The following is a 24,233-nucleotide window of genomic DNA, read 5'->3' as shown; positions in this document are numbered from 1 at the left end:
CCTCCCTGGGTGGTTGCTGTCTACCAACCTACTACCACAGGACGGTAGTACCTCCCTGGGTGGTTGCTGTCTACCAACCTACTACCACAGGACGGTAGTACCTCCCTGGGTGGTTGCTGTCTACCAACCTACTACCACAGGACGGTAGTACCTCCCTGGGTGGTTGCTGTCTGCCAACCTACTACCACAGGACGGTAGTACCTCCCTGGGTGGTTGCTGTCTACCAACCTACTACCACAGGACGGTAGTACCTCCCTGGGTGGTTGCTGTCTACCAACCTACTACCACAGGACGGTAGTACCTCTATGGGTGGTTGATGTCTACCAACCTACTACCACAGGACGGTAGTACCACCCTGGGTGGTTGCTGTCTACCAACCTACTACCACAGGAGGGTAGTACCTCCCTGGGTGGTTACTGTCTACCAACCTACTTCCACAGGACGGTAGTACCTCCCTGGGTGGTTGATGTCTACCAACCTACTACCACAGGACGGTAGTACCACCCTGGGTGGTTGCTGTCTACCAACCTACTACCACAGGAGGGTAGTACCTCCCTGGGTGGTTACTGTCTACCAACCTACTACCCCAGGACGGTAGTACCTCCCTGGGTGGTTGCTGACTACCAACCTACTACCACAGGAGGGTAGTACCTCCCTGGGTGGTTGCTGTCTACCAACCTACTACCACAGGACGGTATTACCTCCCTGGGTGGTTGCTGTCTACCAACCTACTACCACAGGAGGGTAGTACCTCCCTGGGTGGTTACTGTCTACCAACCTACTACCACAGGACGGTAGTACCTCCCTGGGTGGTTGCTGTCTACCAACCTACTACCACAGGAGGGTAGTACCTCCCTGGGTGGTTACTGTCTACCAACCTACTACCACAGGAGGGTAGTACCTCCCTGGGTGGTTGCTGTCTACCAACCTACTACCACAGGACGGTAGTACCTCCCTGGGTGGTTGCTGTCTACCAACCTACTACCACAGGACGGTAGTACCTCCCTGGGTGGTTGCTGTCTACCAACCTACTACCACAGGACGGTAGTACCTCCCTGGGTGGTTGCTGTCTACCAACCTACTACCACAGGACGGTAGTACCTCCCTGGGTGGTTGCTGTCTACCAACCTACTACCACAGGACGGTAGTACCTCTCTGGGTGGTTGCTGTCTACCAACCTACTACCACAGGACGGTAGTACCTCCCTGGGTGGTTGCTGTCTACCAACCTACTACCACAGGACGGTAGTACCTCCCTGGGTGGTTGCTGTCTACCAACCTACTACCACAGGACGGTAGTACCTCTCTGGGTGGTTGCTGTCTACCAACCTACTACCACAGGACGGTAGTACCTCCCTGGGTGGTTGCTGTCTACCAACCTACTACCACAGGACGGTAGTACCTCCCTGGGTGGTTGCTGTCTACCAACCTACTACCACAGGACGGTAGTACCTCCCTGGGTGGTTGCTGTCTACCAACCTACTACCACAGGACGGTAGTACCTCCCTGGGTGGCTGCTGTCTACCAACCTACTACCACAGGACGGTAGTACCTCCCTGGGTGGCTGCTGTCTACCAACCTACTACCACAGGACGGTAGTACCTCCCTGGGTGGCTGCTGTCTACCAACCTACTACCACAGGATGGTAGTACCTCCCTGGGTGGTTGCTGTCTACCAACCTACTACCACAGGATGGTAGTACCTCCCTGGGTGGTTGCTGTCTACCAACCTACTACCACAGGATGGTAGTACCTCCCTGGGTTGTTGTTGTCTACCAACCTACTACCACAGGATGGTAGTACCTCCCTGGGTGGTTGCTGTCTACCAACCTACTACCACAGGATGGTAGTACCTCCCTGGGTGGTTGCTGTCTACCAACCTACTACCACAGGATGGTAGTACCTCCCTGGGTGGTTGCTGTCTACCAACCTACTACCACAGGATGGTAGTACCTCCCTGGGTGGTTGCTGTCTACCAACCTACTACCACAGGATGGTAGTACCTCCCTGGGTGGTTGCTGTCTACCAACCTACTACCACAGGATGGTAGTACCTCCCTGGGTGGTTGCTGTCTACCAACCTACTACCACAGGATGGTAGTACCTCCCTGGGTGGTTGCTGTCTACCAACCTACTACCACAGGATGGTAGTACCTCCCTGGGTGGTTGCTGTCTACCAACCTACTACCACAGGATGGTAGTACCTCCCTGGGTGGTTGCTGTCTACCAACCTACTACCACAGGATGGTAGTACCTCCCTGGGTGGTTGCTGTCTACCAACCTACTACCACAGGATGGTAGTACCTCCCTGGGTGGCTGCTGTCTACCAACCTACTACCACAGGACGGTAGTACCTCCCTGGGTGGTTGCTGTCTACCAACCTACTACCACAGGACGGTAGTACCTCCCTGGGTGGCTGCTGTCTACCAACCTACTACCACAGGATGGTAGTACCTCCCTGGGTGGTTGCTGTCTACCAACCTACTACCACAGGATGGTAGTACCTCCCTGGGTGGTTGCTGTCTACCAACCTACTACCACAGGATGGTAGTACCTCCCTGGGTGGTTGCTGTCTACCAACCTACTACCACAGGAGGGTAGTACCTCCCTGGGTGGCTGCTGTCTACCAACCTACTACCACAGGACGGTAGTACCTCCCTGGGTGGCTGCTGTCTACCAACCTACTACCACAGGATGGTAGTACCTCCCTGGGTGGTTGCTGTCTACCAACCTACTACCACAGGATGGTAGTACCTCCCTGGGTGGTTGCTGTCTACCAACCTACTACCACAGGACGGTAGTACCTCCCTGGGTGGTTGCTGTCTACCAACCTACTACCACTGGATGGTAGTACCTCCCTGGGTGGCTGCTGTCTACCAACCTACTACCACAGGATGGTAGTACCTCCCTGGGTGGTTGCTGTCTACCAACCTACTACCACAGGATGGTAGTACCTCCCTGGGTGGCTGCTGTCTACCAACCTACTACCACAGGATGGTAGTACCTCCCTGGGTGGTTGCTGTCTACCAACCTACTACCACAGGATGGTAGTACCTCCCTGGGTGGTTGCTGTCTACCAACCTACTACCACAGGATGGTAGTACCTCCCTGGGTGGTTGCTGTCTACCAACCTACTACCACAGGACGGTAGTACCTCCCTGGGTGGTTGCTGTCTACCAACCTACTACCACAGGACGGTAGTACCTCCGTGGGTGGCTGCTGTCTACCAACCTACTACCACAGGATGGTAGTACCTCCCTGGGTGGTTGCTGTCTACCAACCTACTACCACAGGACGGTAGTACCTCCCTGGGTGGTTGCTGTCTACCAACCTACTACCACAGGATGGTAGTACCTCCCTGGGTGGTTGCTGTCTACCAACCTACTACCACAGGATGGTAGTACCTCCCTGGGTGGTTGCTGTCTACCAACCTACTACCACAGGAGGGTAGTACCTCCCTGGGTGGTTGCTGTCTACCAACCTACTACCACAGGATGGTAGTACCTCCCTGGGTGGTTGCTGTCTACCAACCTACTACCACAGGATGGTAGTACCTCCCTGGGTGGTTGCTGTCTACCAACCTACTACCACAGGATGGTAGTACCTCCCTGGGTGGTTGCTGTCTACCAACCTACTACCACAGGATGGTAGTACCTCCCTGGGTGGTTGCTGTCTACCAACCTACTACCACAGGATGGTAGTACCTCCCTGGGTGGCTGCTGTCTACCAACCTACTACCACAGGATGGTAGTACCTCCCTGGGTGGTTGTTGTCTACCAACCTACTACCACAGGATGGTAGTACCTCCCTGGGTGGCTGCTGTCTACCAACCTACTACCACAGGATGGTAGTACCTCCCTGGGTGGTTGCTGTCTACCAACCTACTACCACAGGATGGTAGTACCTCCCTGGGTGGTTGCTGTCTACCAACCTACTACCACAGGATGGTAGTACCTCCCTGGGTGGTTGCTGTCTACCAACCTACTACCACAGGAGGGTAGTACCTCCCTGGGTGGTTGCTGTCTACCAACCTACTACCACAGGAGGGTAGTACCTCCCTGGGTGGTTACTGTCTACCAACCTGCTACCACAGGAGGGTAGTACCTCCCTGGGTGGTTACTGTCTACCAACCTACTACCACAGGATGGTAGTACCTCCCTGGGTGGTTGCTGTCTACCAACCTACTACCACAGGACGGTAGTACCTCCCTGGGTGGTTGCTGTCTACCAACCTACTACCACAGGATGGTAGTACCTCCCTGGGTGGTTGCTGTCTACCAACCTACTACCACAGGATGGTAGTACCACCCTGGGTGGTTGCTGTCTACCAACCTACTACCACAGGATGGTAGTACCTCCCTGGGTGGTTGCTGTCTACCAACCTACTACCACAGGACGGTAGTACCACCCTGGGTGGTTGCTGTCTACCAACCTACTACCACAGGACGGTAGTACCTCCCTGGGTGGTTGCTGTCTACCAACCTCCTACTTCAGTGCAATTATATATATCATTAATTAATTATAAAAGGAAATTTATTTGCACTCTCTACATGTAAATGTAACTAAAAAGATGGAAGAACATATCTGGAGAAAGAGGTTTGTAGTCAGTTAACTCACGCAATGAGTGTCTTGCCAGCCAAGTGAGAGACACAGGACCTCTCTGTGGGATGATGGTCCGCTGTGTAGGCACAGCACCCACAGCACACCCCCACAGTCATCAACACCCACACTAACGACAAGCCCACAACAACACCTGTGTGGAATTTTTTTACATAATTTACCTAAATGTAAACATATAAATGAATAATATAATACTTGCATATTAAAATGTGATGCTATTTGGATCCTTCGAGAAATTTTAAGTGAACAAGGATGTGGAACAGCATGGAGAGTGTCGTAATTTGTGAACAATGACTGTTGTGGAAAATTCTGCTAATAATCCGGCATCTTCTGAGCCAAATTGGGGGGTTTTGGCCTGAATTTGTAATTAGGAACCTGTCTTAATGTCCCCTGCTGGAGAATTGGGACAGGAAATTTGCGGGACCTCAACAATTACGTGTAGATGACGGAAGATAAGGGATACAACCATCTCTCACACAGGGAAGTGCGCCATTAGTCTTTGCATTTAGATATCTAACTGGCCAGTGAAGGGTCTATGTGTCAGGCAGGTGTTGTGGTGTGATCCATCTACACTAATTAAATGGTAAGTGGTAATACGAACTTCTTTTATAATAACACCATTATAATTTATGTACAATAATTATATTCTGTGTACCCAGTAAGCCTAATCACACAATCCACACTATTTTATAATTTACCATTATTGATATTAATATTTAATACTGTAATTATTAATTTAATATTAGGTCTATCTTTTTGTGACTGTGGTGATGAAGTGGGCGTCAAGGGAGTCACAGTCCTGCGACCTACTGTGACTAAGTCCTACTTATCTCACCCAAATATTTTGCACGTAATAATTCAGGCAATATCCTGTAAACCTCATGCAGGTAATTTTCTCACATTATTCACAATTTTTATACCAGTGGAAAATCCTGCTGACAGTGTCAGACTTACCTAGCACAGTGTACCACCTGTAGTTCTCGTGGAGGTTGAGGTCAGAGGTGGCCTCTTCCACCCTCCAGCTGAGCTCCTTAGTGCGTACCTCCAGGTCGAAGGCCATGTGGTCCAGGTTACGTACTTTAGAATAGAGTGACGCACGGTAGCCCCGCACTACCCGCTTCACCTCTGCCACACACCATCCATAATGATTCGCGTTAAGAAACGATACATCAAATTTGAGTTTAAGAACAAGTGACTTAGGATGCAGTAAGCTTTAAATGACATACTTGCATCAATAGAAAGCTTTAAAACCTATTTATTCCCTCAGCTTGCTAGAGATAATAGAATAAGCAGTTACAAAGGAGTAAATTTACAAATACTACAAAGGTTTAATGCAATGTTGTATAAGAATGCATGAGCTTGTTTGAATAGCTAGTTATCAGACGTCCCGAATTATAAGACGTCCCGAATTAGGAGACGTCCCGAATTAGGAGTCTTCCCTAATTAAGAGACTTTCCGAATTATGAGGTGTACCGAATTATGTGGCGTCCCGAAATAGGAGACATTCCTGGTATAACAGTGAGAGTAGGGGACCTACCTTCCCTGGTATAATAGTGAGTGCAAAGGGACCTACCTTCTCCTGGTACAACAGTGTAGAGGGACCTGCCTTCCCTGGTATAAGGGGACCTGCCTTCCCTGGTATAAGGGGACCTGCCTTCCCTGGTATAAGGGGACCTACTTTCCCTGGTGTAACAGTGTAGAGGGACCTGTCTTCCCTGGTATAACAGCGAGTGTAAGGGGACTTACCTTCCTTGGTATAACAGTGACTGTAAGGGGACCTACTTTCCCTGGTATAACAGTGAGTGCAAGGGGACCTACCTTCCCTGGAATAACAGTGAGTGCAAGGGGACCTACCTTCCCTGGTACAACAGTGAGTGTAAGAGGATCTACCTTCCCTGGTATAACAATGAGTCAAGGGGACCTGCCTCCCCTGGTACAACAGTGTAGAGGGACTACCTTCCCTGGAATAACAGTGAGTGTAAGGGGACCTACCTTCCCTGGTATAACAGTGAGTGTAAGGGGACCTACCTTCCCTGGTATAACAGTGAGTGCAAGGGGACCTACCTTCCCTGGTATAACAGTAAGTGCAAGGGACCTACCTTCCCTGGTATAACAGTAAGTGCAAGGGACCTACCTTCCCTAGTATAACAGTGAGTGTAAGGGGACCTACCTTCCCTAGTATAACATTGAGTGCAAGGGGACTTACCTTCCCTGGTATAACAGTGAGCGTATGGGGACCTACCTTCCCTGGTATAACAGTGAGTGCAAAGAGACCTACCGTCCCTGGTATAACAGTGAGTGCAAGGGGACCTACCTTCCCTGGTATAACAGTGAGCGTAAGGAGACCTACCTTCCCTGGTATAACAGTGAGTGCAAGGGGACCTACCTTCCCTGGTATAACAGTGATTGCAAGGGGACCAACCTTCCCTGGTATAACAGTGAGTGCAAGGGGACCTACCGTCCCTGGTATAACAGTGAGTGCAAGGGGACCTACCTTCCCTGGTATAACAGTGAGCGTAAGGAGACCTACCTTCCCTGGTATAACAGTGAGTGCAAGGGGACCTACCTTCCCTGGTATAACCGTGAGTGCAAGGGGACCTACCTTCCCTGGTATAACAGTGAGCGTAAGGGGACCTACCTTCCCTGGTATAACAGTGAGTGCAAGGGGACCTACCTTCCCTGGTATAACAGTGAGTGTAAGGAGACCTACCTTCCCTAGTATAACAGAGAGCGTAAGGAGACCTACCTTCCCTGGTATAACAGTGAGTGCAAGGGGACCTACCTTCCCTGGTATAACAGTGAGTGTAAGGAGACCTACCTTCCCTAGTATAACAGAGAGCGTAAGGAGACCTACCTTCCCTGGTATAACAGTGAGTGCAAGGGGACCTACCTTCCCTGGTATAACCGTGAGTGCAAGGGGACCTACCTTCCCTGGTATAACAGTGAGCGTAAGGGGACCTACCTTCCCTGGTATAACAGTGAGTGCAAGGGGACCTACCTTCCCTGGTATAATAGTGAGTGCAAGGGGACCTACCTTCCCTAGTAGGGCGCGTCATGACCTTCACATAGTTGGGAATATTCTCATACTCATATCTGGCCCGTCTGGCTGTGTCTGTCAGGTTGTGGTTCTCAACAATAGCCAGCAGACGAAGCTGCTCAGAGAACGAGAACTGAAACGCACAAAGAGAGAATAAGTTTTACCGCTGTTCTGATCTATATAATCAAGCAATAGGCGATAAATTTCTTTTAGTTTCCCTTAAAACTCTCAGCTAAGATGTAAAGACTCGTTCTTTTAGGTTAAAATATTATGAACTAAGCTGATACTAAATTGAGACACTTATGCAACACATGGGAATCTTTATTGAAGAAACGTTTCGCCACACAGTGGCTTTATCAGTCCAATACAAAGTAGAAATGGGTAAGGAGAGTAGAAGTTTTGAGGTAATCAGTCCCTCAACCTGGAATCGATGTGTTCAGTCCATCACTTCCTACAAGACTGATGGACTGAACACATTGATTCCAGGTTGAGGGACTGATTACCTCAAACCTTCTACTCTCCTTACCCATTTCTACTTTGTATTGGGCTGATGAAGCCACTGTGTGGCGAAACGTTTCTTCAATAAAGATTCCCATGTGTTTCATAAGTGTCTCAATTCTTCAACTTGTCGGTTTTCAAAACCATTCATCACATAAGCTGATACTGTATAAAATACCATGAACACAAATTTGATTTGGATGAGAAAAGCTTAGTATCAGTAACTCACACTGTGGAATCGAGCTCCTAGTTCGAGACCCCGGTAGTCAAGGGTGTTGCACAGGTCCAGGTCCTCCAGGGAACAGCGAGCTACGAACCTCTGTAAGTCTGCTGACAGTTCCGACAGGCGCCCCCGCAGCTGTACATGACAGTGTGCATCAGTGGTAAGATAAGATAATGAATTAAACACATGTGTAACATCTGGGTATCTTTATTATATAGACGTTTCGCCAAGATAATGAATTAAACACTTGCGCAACATCTGGGTATCTTCATTATATAGACGTTTCGCCAAGATAATGAATTAAACACTTGCGCAACATCTGGGTATCTTTATTATATAGACGTTTCGCCAAGATAATGAATTAAACACTTGCGCAACATCTGGGTATCTTTATTATATAGACGTTTCGCCAAGATAATAAATTAAACACTTGCGCAACATCTGGGTATCTTTATTATGTCGACGTCTCGCCAATCAGTAGCTTTATCAATACAACACAGAAGACTGGAGAGAGAAAAGATGAGTGCCTTAGTCTTGATTACATCTACAGTACTGAGCACCTGCTGCTAGGCTGAGGGACTGATTACCTCATCTTCTACCTCTCCAGTCATCTGTATTGTGCTGATAAAGCCAAAGGATGGCGAAACGCCTTCAGAATAAAGATATCCAGATGCTGCACATACACTTAATTTACTAATTTATCATTGCGACGGTGTTAACCACTTACCTAGCCTCCTACACACTTACCTACCCATATACACACTTGACGCTAAAACTTTAAGTATGATGCTCACACTTAATTTCACTAGCACGTGGATATTTCAGCAGCTATCTACACTGGCTGACACATAGAAAACTCGCTGCTTGCGAGGCTATAAACTGATCCTAGCGCTTCTGCTACTTCTGGAAACATTTCTGGAATTCTTCTTTCTTAACGCCATCTAGCGTCTTAGGTATCTCCACATCGTTAAAACGCTGCTCCCTAAGTGCTCTTTTCCATTTTTTGGGGGAAGAGAATGAAGTCATGGGAGGCTAGATCTTGGGAGTAGGGAGGGTGGGGTTAATAGCTATGCTATTAACCAGAAAACGATGGTCTTTCTGATCTTGGGTCAGCAATCGGGGCATAAACTTCACAGTCACTCGCCTCATGTTCAAATTTTAAGTCAAAGTGCTTTGACATAACCCATAAATTCCCATAGCACTTGCAATATTCTGGATACTCTGATGATGATCTTCATGAAGATCCTATCTCACTTTTTCAATGTTGACATCTATTTTTGACGTTGATAAAGAACAAAAAAAGGCACAATACCGTGACTGGGCTATTTGTGCATTTGACATTGGATGACCGGAGTGTTCATCATCCTCAACTGACCTTCATCCTGTTTTGAATCGAGAAAATCATGCAACATACTCTGTCTAACCCACTGCTTCGTCGCCCAATGTTTACTGAAGAATTTTGTGAGTTTCACTAGGTGTTTTACCCAGCTTGAAACAGAATTTCACACACACACACACACACACACACACACACACACACACACACACACACACACACACACACACACACACACACACACACACACACACACACACACACACACACACACACACACACACACACACACACACACTGTTCTTCTTTTGAAGGTTCCTTTATGTTGCACAAAAAATCGGAACAAATCACTGACAACACGACTAAAAACTGCCTATCTAACTACACCAGAATGACCGACCGCAATGAAACTCGCCAGGCTACGTCATGAAGAAGCATACTGCGCAGCGTGATCTACGTCGACGCCTTATTTCATCCTGGAACTTCACGAAAATTCGAGACCTGGAGCTTTTTGACAGCTCCTTGTATATATCCTGCGATCCTTTCAAAAACTGATCACTGACAATATTGCAACAACTAAACTTTAGTTGAATAAATTAGCTCAAAATACTTGTTTATTGATAAAATAACTGAATACACCATATTGCATAGCTCACCTCTTCAGCCCTGGCTGCCGCCTGCGACCTTGACTCCTCCAGCGCCCGCATGCGGCCTGCTATATCCCGCAGACCTGCAACATCGAGTATATGACTCTAGAAATCACTGGTTGAATTTACATTTACAAAGCATTAACTGCTTGCTATTCATAACAACTGTAAAAAAATGATACCCACTTCTTTAAAGACATGGGCCGTCTCTCACCAATCTAGGATGGAAAAAAGGTCATTCACCATCATTCAGTTAATAACTGTCTTGGAAATAAATGGTATAAAATACCGACACAATGGAAATATAAACACAAATGCAGTATAATGTGATCCTTTATTGACTACGTTTCGCCCACACAGTGGGCTTTTTCAAGTCACAAACAGAACTACCTGGGGTGGAAGGAACGCGACTATAAATACTCGCGTTCCTTCCACCCCAGGTAGTACTGTTTGTGACTTGAAAAAGCCCACTGTGTGGGCGAAACGTAGTCAATAAAGGATCACATTATACTGCATTTGTGGTTATATTTCCAATAACTGTCTTGCTAGAAAGTGAACAAACGACACTAATGGAATGATATCTCAATCTGTAGCATCACCTACATTCCCCTTCAGAGAACAGATACTGTATTTCCCAATTCCTGCTAACCAGCTTCCCCTGCTGTGTACCACCACTTACCCAAGTGTGTACCACCACTTACCCAAGTGTGTACCACCACTTACCCAAGTGTGTACCACCACTTACCCAAGTGTGTACCACCACTTACCCAAGTGTGTACCACCACTTACCCAAGTGTGTACTACCACTTACCCAAGTGTGTACCACCACTTACCCAAGTGTGTACCACCACTTACCCAAGTGTGTACCACCACTTACCCAAGTGTGTACCACCACTTACCCAAGTGTGTACTACCACTTACCCAAGTGTGTACTACCACTTACCCAAGTGTGTACTACCACTTACCCAAGTGTGTACTACCACTTACCCAAGTGTGTACCACCACTTACCCAAGTGTGTACTACCACTTACCCAAGTGTGTACTACCACTTACCCAAGTGTGTATTACCACTTACCCAAGTGTGTACTACCACTTACCCAAGTGTGCACTACCACTTACCCAAGTGTGTACCACCACTTACCCAAGTGTGTACCACCACTTACCCAAGTGTGTACCACCACTTACCCAAGTGTGTACCACCACTTACCCAAGTGTGTACCACCACTTACCCAAGTGTGTACCACCACTTACCCAAGTGTGTACCACCACTTACCCAAGTGTGTACCACCACTTACCCAAGTGTGTACTACCACTTACCCAAGTGTGTACCACCACTTACCCAAGTGTGTACCACCACTTACCCAAGTGTGTACCACCACTTACCCAAGTGTGTACTACCACTTACCCAAGTGTGTACTACCACTTACCCAAGTGTGCACTACCACTTACCCAAGTGTGTACCACCACTTACCCAAGTGTGTACCACCACTTACCCAAGTGTGTACCACCACTTACCCAAGTGTGTACCACCACTTACCCAAGTGTGTACCACCACTTACCCAAGTGCGTACCACCACTTACCCAAGTGTGTACTACCACTTACCCAAGTGTGTACCACACTACCACTTACCCCAGTGTGTACCACCACTTACCCAAGTGTGTACTACCACTTACCCAAGTGTGTACTACCACTTACCCAAGTGTGTACTACCACTTACCCAAGTGTGTACCACCACTTACCCAAGTGTGTACTACCACTTACCCAAGTGTGTACTACCACTTACCCAAGTGTGTACTACCACTTAAGAACATAAGAACATAAGAACGGAGGAACACTGCAGCAGGCCTGTTGGCCCATACTAGGCAGGTCCTTTACAATTCATCCCACTAACAAACATTTGACCTACCCAATTTTCAATGCTACCCAAAAATAAGCTCTGATGTGCAAGTCCCACTCAAATCCAACCCATCCCACTCATGTATTTATCCAACCTAAATTTGAAACTACCCAAAGTCCTAGCCTCAATAACCCAACTAGGTAGACTGTTCCACTCATCTACTACCCTATTTCCAAACCAATACTTTCCTATGTCCTTTCTAAATCTAAACTTATCTAATTTAAATCCATTACTGCGGGTTCTCTCTTGGAGAGATATTCTCAAGACCTTGTTAATATCCCCTTTATTAATACCTATCTTCCACTTATACACTTCGATCAGGTCTCCCCTCATTCTTCGTCTAACAAGTGAATGTAACTTAAGAGTCTTCAATCTTTCTTCATAAGGAAGATTTCTAATGCTATGTATTAATTTAGTCATCCTACGCTGAATGTTTTCTAACGAATTTATGTCCATTCTGTAATATGGAGACCAGAATTGAACTGCATAATCTAGGTGAGGCCTTACTAATGATGTATAAAGCTGCAGTATGACCTCTGGACTTCTGTTGCTTACACTTCTTGATATAAATCCCAGTAATCTATTTGCCTTATTACGTACGCTTAGGCATTGCTGTCTTGGTTTAAGGTTGCTGCTTACCATAACCCCCAAGTCCTTTTCGCAATCTGTATGGTTAAGTTCTACATTATTTAACTTATAAGTGCTAGGGTTATGGACACTCCCGAGCTTCAGAACCTTGCATTTATCTACATTGAACTGCATCTGCCACTTTTCTGACCAAGAGTAGAGTTTGTCTAAATCCTCCTGAAGTTCCCTAACATCTACGTTTGAATCAATTATCCTACCTATCTTCGTGTCATCGGCGAATTTGCTCATATCACTAGTAATTCCTTCATCAAGATCATTGATATATATTATAAACAACAACGGGCCCAAGACTGATCCCTGTGGAACGCCACTTGTTACTGATCCCCACTCGGATTTAACCCCATTTATGGACACTCTTTGCTTCCTGTCTGTGAGCCATGATTCGATCCACGAGAGCACCCTTTCCCCAATGCCATGAGCTGCCACTTTCTTTAACAGTCTATGGTGCGGAACTCTATCAAAAGCCTTACTAAAATCTAAGTAAATAATATCAAATTCTTTATCGTGGTCAACAGCCTCAAAAGCTTTACTGAAGAAAGTTAATAAATTAGTTAGACAAGACCGGCCTCTTGTGAATCCATGCTGAGTATCATTAATCAAGCTATGCTTATCGAGATGGCTTCTTATAATCTCAGCTATAATTGACTCTAGTAATTTGCCTACAATTGAGGTCAGGCTTATTGGGCGGTAATTTGACGGTAACGACTTGTTCCCTGTTTTAAAAATAGGAATTACATTAGCCATCTTCCACATATCAGACACTGCACCTGTTTGAAGAGATAAATTAAAAATATTAGTTAATGGTTCACAGACTTCCATTTTGCATTCCTTTAGAATCCTTGAAAAAACCTCATCAGGACCCGGTGACTTATTTTGCTTCAGTCTGTCTATCTGCTTCACAACCATTTCACTAGTGACTGTGATGTTACATAATTTATCTTCTTCTGATCCACTATAAAAATTAATTACCGGAATATTATTAGTGTCTTCCTGTGTAAAAACCGAGAGAAAATAATTATTTAAAATCGAGCACATTTCATTCTCTTTGTCAGTAAGATGCCCATAGTTATTTTTAAGGGGACCTATCTTATCTCTAACTTTTGTTCTATAGACCTGGAAAAAACTTTTTGGGTTAGTTTTAGAATCCCTAGCAACTTTAATTTCATAGTCCCTTTTAGCTTTTCTTATCCCCTTTTTAATGTCCCTCTTAATGTCAATATACTGATTCATAAGATGACCCTCGCCTCTTTTGATACGCCTATAAATTCCTTTCTTATGCCCTAGTAGATATTTCAGCCTATTATTCATCCATTTTGGGTCATTTCTATTTGATCTAATTTCCTTATAAGGGATAAACGTTCTTTGAGCAGCATGTATTGTGTTCAGAAAACTGTCATATTGATAGCTCTCTTCGTTACCCCAGTCAACAGATGATAAGTGTTCTCTAAGCCCATCGTAATCTGCTAAGCGAAAATCTGGGACTGTTACTGAGTTATCCCTACTATCATACTTCCATTCAATTCTACATGTAATTGATTTGTGGTCGCTAGCACCCAGTTCCTCTGAAACTTCTAAATTATTAACAAGGGATTCATTGTTTGCCAGAACTAAGTCAAGCAGGTTATTACCCCTTGTAGGTTCTGTCACAAACTGCTTCAAAAAACAATCCTGAACTACTTCTAAGAAATCGTATGATTCTAAATTCCCAGTCAAGAAATTCCTCTCCTAAAATCATTCATTGTTTATAAGTCAAGCTAACCCCTTGTAGGTGTCACAAACTGCTTCAAAAAACAATCCTGAACTACTTCTAGAATTCTAAATTCCCTATTCCATTATCGTGCCTTGTGTGGCCCTAACAATTTCCTCCCATAGTAGTCTCCCTTGGTCCCTATCTAAATTTGGGGGACGGTATATCACACCTAAAATTAATTTTTCATGCCCCTCTGAAAATTCTATCCAAACAGACTCTGTATGTGTTACTTCAGACTTAATACCCGTTTTTATGCAACAGTTCAAGCGATCTCGGACATACAATGCCACCCCACCCCCCTTCCCGATACTTCTATCTACTTGGAACAATTTAAGATGTGTACCACCACTTACCCAAGTGTGTACCACCACTTACCCAAGTGTGTACTACCACTTACCCAAATGTGTACCACCACTTACCCAAGTGTGTACTACCACTTACCCAAGTCTGTACTACCACTTACCCAAGTGTGTACTACCACTTACCCAAGTGTGTACTACCACTTACCCAAGTGTGTACTACCACTTACCCAAATGTGTACCACCACTTACCCAAGTGTATACCACCACTTACCCAAGTGTGTACTACCACTTACCCAAATGTGTACCACCACTTACCCAAGTGTGTACCACCACTTACCCAAGTGTGTACCACCACTTACCCAAGTGTGTACCACCACCTACCCAAGTGTGTACCACCACCTACCCAAGTGTGTACCACCACCTACCCAAGTGTGTACCACCACCTACCCAAGTGTGTACCACCACCTACCCAAGTGTGTACCACCACCTACCCAAGTGTGTACCACCACTTACCCAAGTGTGTACCACCACCTACCCAAGTGTGTACCACCACCTACCCAAGTGTGTACCACCACCTACCCAAGTGTGTACCACCACCTACCCAAGTGTGTACCACCACCTACCCAAGTGTGTACCACCACCTACCCAAGTGTGTACCACCACCTACCCAAGTGTGTACCACCACCTACCCAAGTGTGTACCACCACTTACCCAAGTGTGTACCACCACTTACTCAAGTGTGTACCACCACTTACCCAAGTGTGTACCACCACCTACCCAAGAGTGTACCACCACTTACCCAAGTGTGTACCACCACTTACCCAAGTGTGTACCACCACTTACCCAAGTGTGTACCACCACTTACCCAAGTGTGTACCACCACTTACCCAAGTGTGTACCACTACTTAACTAAGTGTGTACCACCACTTACCCAAGTGTGTACCACCACTTACCCAAGTGTGTACCACCACTTACCCAAGTGTGTACCACCACTTACCCAAGTGTGTACCACCACTTACCCAAGTGTGTACCACTACTTAACTAAGTGTGTAATACCACACTTGCAAACACAATCGCAGCCTCTACCTCCCAGCCCGCAGCCTCTACCTCCCAGCCCGCAGCCTCTACCTCCCAGCCCGCAGCCTCTACCTCCCAGCCCGACAGGGAGGCGTCCTAACAGGCTGTGTGGTAACAAATGCAGTATACCTGGAGTGTGTCTCCGGGGTCAACGTCCCTCTGCCCAGTCCATGACCAGGCCTCGCGGTGGATCAGGGCCTGATCAGCCAGGCCGTTACTGCTGGCTGCACACAAACCAATGTACGAACTACAGCCCGGCTGGTCAGGTACTGACTCTAGGTACCTCTGCAGCCCGGTCTTGAAGACAGCTGGAAGATGAGGGACAGGACTCCCACACTCAGTGTATCATTTAATTAATGAATAAATACGTAAGCAATTAGAGTTATACAGCAAGATTTTTTATTTCGTGTACGCAAAAGCGCTAAATCCTCGAGGGTTTTAACAGTACCTGGAGAATTAAAATTAATTAAGTTTGATCCGAGGAAACTTGAAGGTATTTCCAATGCCTTGAAGCAAGAGCCGTTGTCTAACATCAAGATACTACCTACCAAACCACGGTACGGGTGGGGATTGAACTCGCGGTGAAGGGTCGTAAAACTCCAGACCGACCTGTCATTGCGATTTCTTAGATCTACCTGAGGTCCAGGTACTGCCACTTACCACTGCTGAGTTTCAGGTACTGTCACTTACCACTGCTGAGGTCCAGGTACTGTCACTTACCACTGCTGAGGTCTAGGTACTGCCACTTACCACTGCTGAGGTCTAGGTACTGTCACTTACCACTGCTGAGGTCCAGGTACTGCCACTTACCACTGCTGAGTTTCAGGTACTGTCACTTACCACTGCTGAGGTCCAGGTACTGTCACTTACCACTGCTGAGGTCTAGGTACTGTCACTTACCACTGCTGAGGTCTAGGTACTGTCACTTACCACTGCTGAGGTCCAGGTACTGCCACTTACCACTGATGAGGTCTAGGTACTGTCACTTACCACTGCTGAGGTCCAAATACTGCCACTTACCACTGATGAGGTCTAGGTACTGTCACTTACCACTGCTGAGGTCTAGGTACTGTCACTTACCACTGCTGAGGTCCAGGCACTGCCACTTACCACTGATGAGGTCTAGGTACTGACACTTACCACTGATGAGGTCTAGGTACTGTCACTTACCACTGCTGAGGTCTAGGTACTGTCACTTACCACTGCTGAGGTCCAGGTACTGTCACTTACCACTGCTGAGGTCTAGGTACTGCCACTTACCACTGCTGAGGTCCAGGTACTGTCACTTACCACTGCTGAGGTCTAGGTACTGCCACTTACCACTGCTGAGGTCCAGGTACTGTCACTTACCACTGCTCAGGTCTAGGTACTGCCACTTACCACTGCTGAGGTCCAGGTACTGTCACTTACCACTGCTGAGGTCTAGGTACTGCCACTTACCACTGCTGAGGTCCAGGTACTGTCACTTACCACTGCTGAGGTCTAGGTACTGCCACTTACCACTGCTGAGGTCCAGGTATTGCCACTTACCACTGCTGAGGTCTAGGTACTGTCACTTACCACTGCTGAGGTCTAGGTACTGACACTTACCACTGCTGAGGTCTAGGTACTGCCACTTACCACTGCTGAGGTCTAGGTACTGTCACTTACCACTGCTGAGGTCTAGGTACTGACACTTACCACTGCTGAGGTCTAGGTACTGCCACTTACCACTGCTGAGGTCTAGGTACTGTCACTTACCACTGCTGAGGTCCAGGTACTGTCACTTACCACTGCTGAGGTCCAGGTACTGTCACTTACCACTGCTGAGGTCTAGATACTGCCACTTGCCACTGCTGAGGTCTAGATACTGCCACTTACCACTGCTGAGGTATAGATACTGCCACTTACCACTGCTGAGGTCCAGGTACTGCCACTTACCACTGCTGAGGTCTAGATACTGCCACTTACCACTGCTGAGGTCCAGGTACTGTCACTTACCACTGCTGAGGTCCAGGTACTGTCACTTACCTCTACTGAGGTCCAGGTACTGCCACTTACCACTGCTGAGGTCTAGATACTGCCACTTACCACTGCTGAGGTCTAGGTACTACCACTTACCACTGCTGAGGTCTAGATACTGCCGCTTACCACTGCTGAGGTCTAGGTACTGCCACTTACCACTGCTGAGGTCTATGTACTGTCACTTACCACTGCTGAGGTCCAGGTAGTGCCACTTACCACTACTGAGGTCCAGGTACTGTCACTTACCACTGCTGAGTTTCAGGTTCTGTCACTTACCACTGATGAGGTCTAGGTACTGCCACTTACCACTGCTGAGGTCTAGATACTGCCACTTGCCACTGCTGATGTCCAGGTACTGTCACTTACCACTGCTGAAGTCCAGGTACTGTCACTTACCACTGCTGAAGTCTAGGTACTGTCACTTATCACTGCTGAGGTCCAGGTACTGTCAATTACCACTGCTGAGGTCCAGGCACTGTCACTTACCACTGCTGAGGTCTAGATACTGCCACTTGCCACTGCTGAGGTCTAGGTACTGCCACTTACCACTGCTGAGGTCTAGATACTGCCACTTGCCACTGCTGAGGTCCAGGTACTGTCACTTACCACTGCTGAAGTCCAGGTACTGTCACTTACCACTGCTGAGGTCTAGGTACTGTCACTTACCACTGCTGAGGTCTAGGTGCTGCCACTTACCACTGCTGAGGTCCAGGTACTGTCACTTACCACTGCTGAGGTCTAGGTACTGCCGCTTACCTCTGCTGATGTCCAGGTACTTCCACTTACCACTGCTGAGGTCCAGGTACTGCCACTTACCACTACTGAGGTCAAGGTACTGTCACTTACCACTGCTGAGGTCCAGGTACTGCCACTTACCACTACTGAGGTCCAGGTACTGTCACTTACCACTGCTGAGGTCCAGGTACTGCCACTTACCACTGCTGAGGTCCAGGTACTGCCACTTACCACTTGCTGAGGTCCAGGTACTTCCACTTACCACTGCTGAGGTCCAGGTACTTCCACTTACCACTGCTGAGGTCCAGGTACTGCCACTTACCACTGCTGAGGTCCAGGTACTGTCACTTACCACTGCTGAGGTCCAGGTACTGTCACTTACCACTGCTGAGGTCCAGGTACTACCACTACCACTGCTGAGGTCTACGTACTACCACTTACCGCTGCTGAGATCCAGATACTGCCACTTACCACTGCTGAGGTCCAGGTACTGCCACTTACCACTGCTAATGTGTAGTAGTGAATCCAGAGCCACTTCTATCTGCGCTTCACCAGCCAACTCTCGTTGCAGAGGTCGACCCAACAGATACTCCACATCTGTAACATAACAAGATAACAACAGATACTCCACATCTGTAACATGACAAGATAACAACAGATACTCCACATCTGTAACATGACAAGATAACAACAGATACTCCACATCTGCAACATAACAAGATAACAACAGATACTCCACATCTGTAACATGACAAGATAACAACAGATACTCCACATCTGCAACATGACAAGATAACAACAGATACTCCACATCTGCAACATGACAAGATAACAACAGATACTCCACATCTGCAACATAACAAGATAACAACAGATACTCCACATCTGTAACATGACAAGATAACAACAGATACTCCACATCTGCAACATGACAAGATAACAACAGATACTCCACATCTGCAACATAACAAGATAACAACAGATACTCCACATCTGCAACATGACAAGATAACAACAGATACTCCACATCTGCAACATAACAAGATAACAACAGATACTCCACATCTGCAACATGACAAGATAACAACAGATACTCCACATCTGCAACATAACAAGATAACAACAGATACTCCACATCTGCAACATAACAAGATAACAACAGATACTCCACATCTGCAACATGACAAGATAACAACAGATACTCCACATCTGCAACATAACAAGATAACAACAGATACTCCACATCTGCAACATGACAAGATAACAACAGATACTCCACATCTGCAACATAACAAGATAACAACAGATACTCCACATCTGTAACATGACAAGATAACAACAGATACTCCACATCTGCAACATGACAAGATAACAACAGATACTCCACATCTGCAACATAACAAGATAACAACAGATACTCCACATCTGCAACATGACAAGATAACAACAGATACTCCACATCTGCAACATAACAAGATAACAACAGATACTCCACATCTGCAACATGACAAGATAACAACAGATACTCCACATCTGCAACATAACAAGATAACAACAGATACTCCACATCTGTAACATGACAAGATAACAACAGATACTCCACATCTGCAACATGACAAGATAACAACAGATGCTCCACATCTGCAACATAACAACAACGCATAAAACAGTATTATCAATAGGACCGGATTTTGACTTTGTGAAATCATATGTCACGTCAGGTTCAAAGTGGCCCTTAAATTCCTAAGTCAGAATGGAAAAAATGGTAAGGTATGTAGGTACCTCATATGCTGAAGCCCTAATATGTTGTTTTTAAGCTTATTTTACTACATTTATGGTGTATAAAACAGACAGATAGATGAATAAAACGCATATACAACACTTGGGTATTTTTGTTGTTGTGATAAAATAATGTTGGTAGACGTGTAGAGGTAATGTGAGGTGTTGAACCACTTAGTCTTGATACAGACACTAGTTGGTGACACCACTCAGTAATGTGAGGTGTTGAGTGACTCAGTCTTGATACAGACACTAGTTGGTGACACCACTCAGTAATGTGAGGTGTTGAGTGACTCAGTCTTGATACAGACACTAGTTGGTGACACCACTCAGTAATGTGAGGTGTTGAGTGACTCAGTCTTGATACAGACACTAGTTGGTGACACCACTCAGTAATGTGAGGTGTTGAGTGACTCAGTCTTGATACAGACACTAGTTGGTGACACCACTCAGTAATGTGAGGTGTTGAGTGACTCAGTCTTGATACAGACACTAGTTGGTGACACCACTCAGTAATGATATGGAGCCATATGTGTTCACAGGTGATGGTATGATAACATGTTACAAGATCACACGAGATGTGATAACATGTGGCATGCAAAGAGTACGTAACCTTTATTCGGCGCATGTACACACCCTCATTTACAGGCTATCTCCCCCAACCAGCGAACCAGGTTGCTAAGAGTTGATGATGGGGCCCCGTCGTTCAACTAGTGACCAGGTTCTAGCCAATAAGAAGATGGTTTTGGCAATCGCAGAGGTTATGTGGGTACCGCTCTCCTGTCTGCCCTTGTCATTCCCATTCTAGAGCTGGTTGAAGCACGGTCTGCTATCTTGTGGCTTCTATTTCTGCTTTGCTTACCGTGGAGTGCACTATACTTATCACTGTACATAGTGTACATATTGCTGTTCTAAATTGGTGAAGGATAATATAAGTCTAAACTTTTTCTACTGTGTTTATTTGCTCCCATTACACCCGGGATAACAGGCTATTTGGAATCCTGGGTTGTAATATAACATATTCACCCACTCTACCTTCATCCATGCATGACCAATTGTTTCTTTATATGCATGACACGTACGTCATGTATGATACCTGTAGGTTGTGTATATCTATAGGATGTGTATGATTTCTACAGGTTGTGTATGATACATATCATCATTAATCATCATTAATTCATCTAATGACCATATGAACTATGTATTATTGCCATACTATTCTTAAGTTAATGTTTAAGTTAGCCAGAAATGCTCAGCATACAGAGGGACTTTTGGTATGTACACCCGACTATTTTATTCCTCTGTACAACCATGTAATTTGTCAAAATAAAAAATCTAATCTAATCTAATCTAAGGCTGAAGGCTGAACGCAAATGTTGAAAAACATATTTAATAGATGTGTAACCTATTGTATAATTAGTGCAACCTGACCAAGCTATGTTTTGTACATAAATAACCAAAAAAAGGCACAATACCGTGACTGGAACGATACACAAATACCTTGTCGGTATTATATGCCGTTCTTGTACTACTACTACTACCACCACCTCTTCCTGCCTATATATAGCCGTCCTGCTCCACTTCTGGTTAGTGTGACTTTGTCAATGGTCCAAGTCGGATCGAAACGTCGTCGTAAGCTTGTCTCTTTTATGTGCGGGTTATTTGTGTATGTTTTGTACGTCTACTTTTAAGTAATCAGTAATTTATTAAGTTTAAACTGGCCGTAATGCCAAGGCATGATACTGCCTCTCTTTGTACTACAAATCATTGTAAACCCTCACTGTAAACTACCTGTGTGAAAATACTTCGTACAATACGTCAACCACATTGTAAACTTCCAAGGAGATTAACAATTTCAATTTCAACTGAGTTATTCTTTTCACTATACGAAACAGTTGAATGTGCCAACCCTCGTGGCTACCTAAACTACTACAGTTGTTACTTACATAAACTTAAACTAGTGTATAGTTGTTTGTGCCACTCGATTCTATACATTTTAAGAAGCTTTTACCTTGGTTGTGAATAAGCTGATCTGTATTGTTACAGAGACCATAAAGTGATGTACGAGAGAATTACCTTTCAATCTCACAATTTTCAGGGGTAACGCCGGAATATATGTTATTGGGGATGTACAAGTTAGATAAGATAAGATAAGATTTCGTTCGGATTTTTAACCCCGGAGGGTTAGCCACCCAGGATAACCCAAGAAAGTCAGTGCGTCATCGAGGACTGTCTAACTTATTTCCATTGGGGTCCTTAATCTTGTCCCCCAGGATGCAACCCACACCAGTCGACTAACACCCAGGTACCTATTTGCTGCTAGGTGAACAGGACAACAGGTGTAAGGAAACGTGTCGAAATGTTTCCACCCGCCGGGAATCGAACCCGGACCCTCCGTGTGTGAAGCGGGAGCAATAAAGATAAAGTGTTGCGTATAAGAACATAAGAAAGAAGGAACACTGCAACAGGCCTACTGGCCTATGCGAGGCAGGTACAATTCTCCCACCGGCTTAAGCCAATGTCTTGACCTAGGGAGGTCAGACTAGTCACTTAAGGGAGGAGCACTGCATCCGACCTAGTAGCACAAGCTAGTCAGGTCCAACTCACACCCACTCATGTATTTATCCATGAGTGGGTGTGGATGGGTGACGGTACTCGGAAGTTTATTCCACTCATCTTCAACTCATCTCCAAAATTTCTGTTCGAGGGGGAGGGGGTGAGAAGTGGCTCAGGTTGGAAGGCGGGGCTAGTTAGCTTGTCTTGACTCAGCGTTAAAGTTATTTTTATTGGGGGACTGAGAGAATTTGAGGCCTTACTTCCCCTCCCCAAGACATCCTCTTTGCCCCTCCTCTGCTTGAACTGATACAAAAGAACACATCTGAGTATACTTCGCATGATCTCTGAGAATGGGTTGTAGAGGTCTGAGCGACGTTCAGAACTCTGTAACACAACTGTCCTCAAAGATCTGTTAAGTTATACCATGAATTAAGTCAAGATCCTGGACTTCACCTTACGAAACAGACAAAGCAAATACGCTACTAATTATGGACAAGGTAGATTATTGTGGGAAAATAGCGTATTATTAGAAGACAAAGGAACTGACGTGCCCTTAACATCACTTCTGCTGCTTCCTATTCGACAGAAGAAGCCTACTGTGTAGGCGATACGCTTCAGAATTAAAGTACCTAACTGTTGCACGTGTATCTTACTTATTAACTTGTTGGTATTGAATACCATTTTCATACTGAAAAATCAAATATATGTTTCCATACATATATAGTGAGGAGGAGGGTGGTGTGTCAGTTGAAGAAGTGACTGGTATGCAGGTGTGAAGGGTAGACCAATGCCCAGCTGCCCGGGAATGTTGACATTCCCGGGCAGCTGGGCTGGTGTCTTAGCTGAATACTAGTTCTTAGTTTTGAGTATCTTGTGAGTGAAGGGTGACGCTAATTCCTAAGCTCCTCTTCTCTTAGAAATAGTGTCTATAATCATAATTAGTACTTCAAAAACGCTTTCTGCCGGTTATGTCCTTAAAATTTCTATAACCATCCTCAACATGTGCCAACGGAAAGCATCTATCAAACTTCTAAATTTGAGAACTACACCACACGAAGATTGATCCTACTACCTATTAGGGACACAACCTACTGTGGGGTGTGGACGAAGCAAACATTCCAATATTT

At 45.8% G+C, this 24,233-nt stretch overlaps 1 protein-coding gene across 3 annotated transcripts in view; it reads right to left on the bottom strand.

The window, feature by feature from the left end:
- Positions 1-24,233, bottom strand: part of prom (prominin) — a 114,354-nt gene that overhangs the window by 56,438 nt on the left and 33,683 nt on the right. For all 3 annotated transcript variants that reach the window (XM_070102889.1, XM_070102890.1, XM_070102891.1), the window contains exons 5-10: positions 19,273-19,368; positions 10,367-10,440; positions 8,381-8,509; positions 7,651-7,786; positions 5,571-5,741; positions 4,614-4,749 (exon numbers count right to left, since the gene is read on the bottom strand). In XM_070102889.1, coding sequence (XP_069958990.1) covers positions 4,614-4,749; positions 5,571-5,741; positions 7,651-7,786; positions 8,381-8,509; positions 10,367-10,440; positions 19,273-19,368 — 742 coding nt within the window. The remainder of the gene's footprint in view (positions 1-4,613; positions 4,750-5,570; positions 5,742-7,650; positions 7,787-8,380; positions 8,510-10,366; positions 10,441-19,272; positions 19,369-24,233) is intronic.

Source organism: Cherax quadricarinatus, chromosome 83 (genome assembly GCF_038502225.1).
Source record: "Cherax quadricarinatus isolate ZL_2023a chromosome 83, ASM3850222v1, whole genome shotgun sequence".
NCBI classification, from domain to species: Eukaryota; Metazoa; Arthropoda; class Malacostraca; order Decapoda; family Parastacidae; genus Cherax; species Cherax quadricarinatus.
Note: the sequence above shows the minus strand (reverse complement) of the source record. Positions and strands in the feature narration are given on the sequence as shown.